The following is a 7,953-nucleotide window of genomic DNA, read 5'->3' on the forward strand; positions in this document are numbered from 1 at the left end:
CACTAAGTTGCAGTGATGCTGGTATTTGAATTAGTTGATGAGAGATTCACAGAGCAGAAAGGAATCACAGTTGAATTCTGAATCAACTCCCTCATGTCCATCAAATTCCTTCAGCCCTACCAATGTCTCAATGGGAAGCTCTTCATCCAAGGCACAAAATTCCCTACCAAAGAGGTCTTTGTTTGAAGAAGCATTGAGATCGTCTTCATCGAAAAGAATCTTGGTTAGAGACAAGTGTTTGTCATTCAAAACTTCTTTTCCTTTCATTACAACATTATCATCTTCACAATCTACAGGTACTATCTTTGCTGATCTTTTGCTCGTCTTCAAGCTTGATGATGCGGTTGATCCAGAGTCAAAAACAAACTTTTTCCTAGGAGAGGAACAAAATGAACTCAAAGAATCCTCAGAATTCCAACTTTGTTTCCCTTCAAATGGCCAAAAGAGTGGCTCATCATAACTGAACTCATCCATATTTGCACCTTCTAATGAAGTCTTCACAGAAACATTATCTTCAGCTATGTCAAAGTGTGCTCCATTGAGTGAAGTAGACCACTTACTATCTCTTCCATCAAGTCTAAGCAAAGAGTCCCAGTTAAGAGGTGTATCTAGGTCTGAGATCTCGGAAAAAGAATCATATTTGTAGCTAATAGGAGTTGAAGGATTCTCGTTGGAACATCCAATAGCATTTGAATCTGAGAGCCAATCAGAATCTTCCTCTACAAGGCTGAGCAAGGAATCCAAGTAACTAGTTCTGTCAAAATCCGAAATCTCAGAGAAAGTGTCATACTTGTAGCCAATACTAAGAGGAGTTGAAGGATCCTCATAGGTAGAGAAAATCTTCGAATCTGAAAGCCACTCAGAATCTTCCTCTTCAAGGCTGAGCAAAGAATCCAAGTAACTTGTTCCGTCAAAATCCGAAATCTCCGAGTAAGCATCAAATTTGGATGAAACTGTTTGAGGAGACCATGACCTCTCATCAGTGCAGCCAAACATAGAATTCGAACCAGTTTCATCATCATTCTGATCTATCCTTGCATTTGGGTTAGCTCTCTCAGCAGATTTCACTCTCCAATTGCAAAAATAATAGACATTTTTGCTTAAGAGCAAATAAGAGCTTGCAACCAGGAATAACCAAAAAGCCAACCACTCATTGGAAGGAAGCATATGATGAAGTGAAGCAGAATAGATTCTGTCTTCAAGAAGCAATGAAGGCCCTGTCATGTCTGATTGTAACTCTCTTCCTCTGAAGGATCCATGCTGATGATCACTGTCTTCTTCTAATGACACTTGATTTTGGTGGCAAATAGCAGCAGCCACATGGTTCCTAAGATCACAGAACTTATCTGTCTCTTTATGTTCAGCTAGTTTCATGCAGACAGTGCCAGTTGTAACCAAACTCAATGCTGAAGTTAACGTCATTAACGATCAGTGGGACACTGTTACATTGGTTTAGCCATAGAAACAAGAGGATAATACACAATTTAGAAGAAAACCAAACAATAAAACAAAAGAAAAAAAACAGTAAAATAGAGAATATGTCACTCAAAACAGGACACCCACTTGCATCCGTCAATGCGGGAGAATTCCAGCATCATAATCGTAATTTAATACAATACGTCATTTTATAAGATTTAAATCATAAACAAGGTGTACAATGAATGCCAAAATTATAAAACCCTAAAAAAAAGTGAGTCTAAATCTTAAATCCTAATTGTGATTTTAAATCTAAATTGTAACCTAATAGACGTATTTATCTCATAATCATAATTGACAAAAGAGTATCTAAACTCAAATCACAATAACACCAATCTAATTTTGATGAAAATTAATCCACAACATGACAACAGCATGTTAACATCAAATGCCATTTGCAAATGCTAATCCAAACAAACTATAAGGCAACAAAAAATTTCAAACTATTCCGTAATGATAGGTTGGAATCAGTTATCGCTTTTCTCTCTGAGCATTCTCCTCCCCTCTCTCAAACCTCAATAGTCTCTTCTTCAATCTTAGCTACTCTAATTCGAATTATCTATAATAAAAAAATAAAAAACGAGCTACTGTAAATTCGAATATTATAATTTACTACTTGTCACTGTCATACATATCATTCAACTATGGCACCAAAATTATTGACCAAAAGAAACAAGAAACAAATCTGCATCGAAACAAAGCGTAGTAGTAATAAAAGGTACCTTTTGGTGCACTTGAAAACCACGTAACGCATGGAAAAACAGAGAGCACGGAATGATATTGAATGAGACAAAGTGAAATCCGAGAGTGAGCAAAATTCGATTCATGAATTGTGAGATCCGATGCAAGTCAAAAACGCCAATCATGGTAATTTTCGCGCTCTCGCCGTGTAGGTTTCGCGGTTTGATCAACGATCAAGGATATGCCACGTGTCACTGATATTTCTTTTTATTTTTGTAATTAATGTTTTTCGTTTTTTACGTGATTGATATCTCGTCGTTTACCAACTTACCATTTCTCCTCCTTCGACCTTTAAGTTAATACAATAAATAATATTCTAAAATCATATAAAATACAATAATATTAGGTCAATACAATAAATTATCTACTGCCGAACAATTAGTACATGTAAAATGTGTATTTTATTATGAGTAGTGCTAGGAGGCCAGCAATTTTTGTATTTTGTAATTATTAATTGGCCATCAATAATATTTTTAATGATGTGAGATTACATTTAATGGTAGGAGATCACTCACTTTTCTTTTGATGGTTAAGTGTTGGTCACAAAACATAAAAATTGCTGGCTCATTAGACTTTTTCTTTTATTATATTTAATTAAAAATATGTAAATAATTTACATAAATAGATAATAATTAATTTGCTAATTGATTTTGTTTAAACGAATCCATAAAAAGTGTGGCGGTAAATTGATTTTATTCTATTTCCTTTTAGGGAAAATAAATTATCAAAATATATCATTTGCCATTTCATCAATTCGTTCCAAGCATCCAGTTGCACCTAAAAGCTTAATTAATGTAAGATTTAATTTAATTAACATTGATATTTTTATTTTTTTTTTATAATGTTACACATCCAAATCTTTTTGTTAATTAAGTCTAACTAAATTAGTTTAACATAACAAAAATGAAAATGCTTGGTAACCAAAGAAAATTAGCCAAAAACAGGCATAACTTGCCTTATTTAGCATTCATTAATTGTTGCGACAATTAATTAATATTAAATAAGACAAGTTCTGGCTGTTTTTTTTTTTTTGTCTACCTAGCATTACCCTAAAAAAATTAGTTATGAATAGCATTATTTCAAGTCTTATTGTTTATTTGTTTAACTTTATTAGACTTAGTTCATAAAAAAATTTAAATGTATATCATTTTTTTCTTTATGATTGATGACTTAAGAAGATAAGCGAACACTATTTTCAGCGTAAATTAGGACAAGTACTATTTTGGTCCTTAAAGTTTAGGGTTAAAATCAAATTCGTCTCTAGCCTTATTTTTTATTCAAAATCATTTCAAACATTTTATTTGATATTAAAATTGTCTTTTTGAATAAAATATTTTTTTAAATGAAAAAAGATACCCCCTTTTTTATTTTTTCTATTTCGACTTCGCACAAAACACTTTATATGTTCATTTGTCCCTAATCACTCAAAACATTACAATCACTCAAAACTTTATACTTGGATCTTGAAGAATTAGTTCGCCAATATTCGCAGAGTTGGCATAGGTATGATTTCTCTCCTCCTATTGATTATGGTATCTCTCTTCCTAATAGTTAGTTCTGGATTTGAGGGTTTTCGTTTCATTTTTTATTGTTAATGATTGAATGGAGACCAAATGTGTTTGTAATGACACTAGGGATTATTTATGTGAAATAGGATTGTTTGTGTTTGGATTTTTTTATTTTTCCTTCCAATTTAGTAATATGTTCTTATTGTTTTTTATTGATAAGGTGTTGGAGAAGATGATGGAATATTTTAAACTGAAAGTCTATCATGGAGGGTGGTTTAGTTATGATAAAGGGCCATTACAATATGTAGGAGGAGAAACAACAATTATAGAAGATATTGACTGTGATCGGTGGTCATTGTTTGAAGCTTATGCAGAATTAAAGCAGTTTGGTTACGTTGAGGAGAATATCTCAGCATTGTGGTACAAGGATCCTATGGATGAAAACATTAAGAAAAATATAAAGTTGTTTCAAGGTGATGCAGATGCAATTGCTATATGTAAAATAGCTGAATTAAGAGAATATGTAGAATTGTTTGTTGTGCACAAAGTTGAGAAGGAGAATATCTTACCTAAAGCTGGTTACAAAGATGTTGGGGGAGATCAAGGGATTGGTGATAAAGGTGAGAGACAAGAGGTGGTCTCTGAAGTTCGTTACATTGATGTTATGCCATCACCTTATAGAAGGTTTAGTCACCGACTAATGAAAAAGAAAAGAACAACTGATGGGAAGGAAGAAGAGAGCAGCCACACTCACTTGTCAAGGAGGAGGAAAATCCAAAGATGCTTAAGATGTGGTACAGCTGGACACAAGAAGGAGAGATGCCCTAAACCTATAGAAGAGGTATGCTGCTGTTTTAATTTTTCACAAATTGTCTTATATTTGTCCTAAACCTAATAGTCATCTACTTAATTTACATATGTTTGTTAGGCCCAACCATCAAAGAATCCTAAAAAGACAAAAAAGAAGACAAGAAGCAACTCACATTCTCATACTGCTGAGACAGGAAAGAAGTGTGTATTTTCACAGCCCACTCCGAAAATAAGTGTAAAGAGAAAAATTTCTTCCGCAACACATTCTAACTCTTCAACTCAGTCCAATTCTACATCACAGTCCAAAAGACCCAAAGGCAAGCCCAAAAGAACAACCAAATCCAACTCTTCAACCTAAACAACATCACATCCCAATAAATCAGCACCTTCATCATCATAGCCTAAAAAGTTAGCCCTTCATCACAGTCAAACAACACATCTCTTTCCGCATCTCAACCAAATTTCAACACATCTTTGACAATACAGTGAGATAAACATCAAGCCAACCAATTGAAAAACATATCCAATTCTCTATGAAAAATTTTGGAGCACCTCATGTTTCTCCACCAAAATTGAGGTTGATGACAAAATTGCCTCTAAAAAAATGGAGACATCTTTAGAAAATTTGGACAACTAGAGAATATTTTTATATTTACTTAAAATGCATGTGGTGGTGTTTTGGTATAAGTTAGTTTGGTGTTTGAGTAATGTCATGCAGGTTCTGTTAGTTTTATATTGTTATGGACTATTTGCCTGTTGGTGATATTTTGGTTATAACTTTATCCAATGTTATTTTGTATTATTGGCTTGGACCATTTATCTTTTTAGAATTTAGTATTTTGTGGAATACATGTTGATTTAGTATGTTGTTTTGATATTTACCATGTTGATGTTATTTAGTATGTTGTTTATGATTTTATTATGAAATTGTTCATTAGGAAATGAGTAAAATATCGTTTTTTGTTCCCAATATTTAGGGTAAGTCGGTAAGTCCTATTTATGTCCCTAACATTTAAATCGTCCTATTGTATCCCTAACATTTGTAAACGTGATTTAATATTATCTTGCCGTCAATTACACATCATGAGCTTTAGTTTGAATTTTGAAAATCTCTTTTTGAAGTTAGAATACAAATGTCTATGATAGAATCGATGATACACTCTGAAAAATAGCTCATCAAAAGTTGAAACTAATCCCTGCAATATTTACATAATTCACTTTTCTAGGGACATAATTGAACCTAAATATAAATAGTGGGTACAATATTGAAATCAAACACATCCAAGTGAGATCTAATTGAGAATAAATACATTCAAATGAGAATAATTGAAAAATACAATTTGATTTATTAGTATAATTGACAGCAGAATAATATTGAATCACTTTTATAAACGTTAGGGATACAAATAGGACGATTTAAACGTTAAGGACACGAATAGAACTTACCTAAATATTAGGAACAAAAACGATACTTTACTCTAACAGAAAGTTATGCAAAACAAAATAATAGAACCCATCTAATTATCAAACTAAAATTCTGAACTTATTTTAAATCAACTATCGTTACATAATTATCATCCATACATACCTGAAATCCAATTTAGCTTAACTGAAATAGGAACCTATCTAAACAATAAATCCTAACCTAATTCACCCATCTAACTCTAAGCACAGACTTAAAATACCAAAATTTTCGATAAATCCTAAACCAAATTAGCATACTTCAGCCAAACTCCAACATATTGTTCAACCAAAATTTAAGGAAATTACACACGGTTGCCTTATTTTAAAATATTTCTGCAACAACAAATAACAAAGCCAACCCACCTAACGAGCCCTAATGTAGCAATGACCTTCAATTCAGCTTCCACTCTAAAACTTTCGTTCTTGACTTCAGAGATGAAATATTTCTCCTCATTCTTGGAATTTTTTAATGTTCCACGTCTGTCTTAGTCTGTTCAACAAAAAAAGAATTGCATTCTTGTGGAACCTAAATAAATTTACCATGATCACCTTTCAACCCACTACACAAACAGCTCAATTGAAAAAAAAAAACAATATGCTTTAAAATAGACGTAGCCTCAGAATCTATGACCAAGGTTTTTTTTGTTCCTGAAGTTCGTAAAATTAGCCTCTCACCATGGAAGCAAAATAGCACCATGCTATGCGCAGAAGATCAACTTCGAAAAGAGGTTAAGGTTTGAGAAGCCATGCAATTCCAACCCTACTTCCTCTCTTCCAGTGATTAACGATGATAGTGTCTTTATCAGGGTGTCTTTTCCTCAATTGAAATCCTGCACATAATTTTATCTTTAAAAAAAGGACAAATAGGTTATTGATCTTTTGGTCTGCGGACATTTATATCTTTGAGGACTTGAAACTACATTTAAGTCCCTGATTTTCTCAAAATCTGGTCATATATTGGCCAGCTCGGTACAACGGAAGCCATGTTTGATTTTTTCGTTGGGTCTGCCAGACCCAAATGAACAGAAGGATTGATGTGTCCAGGTTTTAAGAAGGTCAGAGACTTAAATGTATTTTCAAATCATTGAGAATTTAAAATGTCCGCAGACAAAAAAGTCAATAACCTATTTGAGCCCGTTTGGGAAACAGCAGAAGCTACTTTTTTTTTTACTTTTGAATTATGAAAAGTCACAATACGAGTGTTTGGCACCATTTAAAAAAAAGCTTTTAACTTCCCGAGAAATTAATTCACAACTTTTTGAAGAAGCAGAAACATATGACTTCCCATTCTCGATAAGTCATTCTACCATTTCTCTAGAAAAATTGACTTTAAAACAAAAAAAAATTACTTTTATTTTTTGCTCTGTGAAAATGTTTCCTGTTTCTGCTGAAAATACTGGCCATCCACTACCATTTTTACGCAAGGTTCCATCTCTTAGAAGCATTCCATCATTTTCACTCAATGTTCCATCTGCTAGAAGTATTAGCCCGCCACCACCATTTTCACATAACGATTCATCTGCGGAAAGTATTAACCTTCCAATACCATTTTAAAACAATGTTCAATTTGAATCACCTACTTCATATATTTCTTTCAGGTACTTTTTTTTATTATTTTATCACTCTATTTTTATTATTAAATTTGTATTTAAGATTGTGTGTGATATGAAATTTCACACAATAACAAGTTTTATATGAGATTAAATGTGTATTTAAGATAAAGTATTTGAGATTTCATATGAAATCTCAGTTTTAATTTTATTTTTTTCATATGTGATATTATTTTTATATAGCTTACTATTATTTTTATAATTAGTTATAACAAATTTTTGAGTTATTTATTCAAAACGCTACAACTTTAAAATAAGTACTTTTATAATTAAAAATCTAAACACAAAATAATTTATTTATAAGCTGCTATTAATAAAAGTCTATAAGTTCTTTTAAAAAAAAA

The 7,953-nt window shown here is 32.2% G+C and overlaps 2 protein-coding genes across 2 annotated transcripts; one reads left to right on the forward strand and one right to left on the reverse strand.

The window, feature by feature from the left end:
* LOC110265582 lies at nucleotides 1-2,417 on the reverse strand. The gene is made up of 2 exons (XM_021108553.1): nucleotides 2,199-2,417; nucleotides 1-1,439 (listed from the first exon to the last, which is right to left on the reverse strand). Exon 2 carries the CDS (start codon nucleotides 1,420-1,422, stop codon nucleotides 31-33), a length of 1,392 nt encoding a protein of 463 aa, XP_020964212.1. The 5' UTR covers nucleotides 1,423-1,439; nucleotides 2,199-2,417; the 3' UTR covers nucleotides 1-30.
* Nucleotides 3,643-5,341, forward strand: LOC110266163. The gene is made up of 3 exons (XM_021110237.1): nucleotides 3,643-3,720; nucleotides 3,946-4,566; nucleotides 4,654-5,341. Exons 2-3 carry the CDS (start codon nucleotides 3,958-3,960, stop codon nucleotides 4,891-4,893), a joined length of 849 nt encoding a protein of 282 aa, XP_020965896.1. The 5' UTR covers nucleotides 3,643-3,720; nucleotides 3,946-3,957; the 3' UTR covers nucleotides 4,894-5,341.

Source organism: Arachis ipaensis, chromosome B08 (assembly GCF_000816755.2).
Source record: "Arachis ipaensis cultivar K30076 chromosome B08, Araip1.1, whole genome shotgun sequence".
NCBI classification, from domain to species: Eukaryota; Viridiplantae; Streptophyta; class Magnoliopsida; order Fabales; family Fabaceae; genus Arachis; species Arachis ipaensis.

What these genes read in the sequence shown, in the direction of transcription:
- LOC110265582 (XM_021108553.1), bottom strand. Translation starts at nt 1,422, where the DNA reads ATGACGTTAACTTCAGCATTGAGTTTGGTTACAACTGGCACTGTCTGC.
- LOC110266163 (XM_021110237.1), top strand. Translation starts at nt 3,958, where the DNA reads ATGATGGAATATTTTAAACTGAAAGTCTATCATGGAGGGTGGTTTAGT. An exon ending in GCCCTAAACCTATAGAAGAG is followed by an intron (nt 4,567 to 4,653) that starts GTATGCTGCTGT and finishes TATGTTTGTTAG; the next exon opens with GCCCAACCATCAAAGAATCC.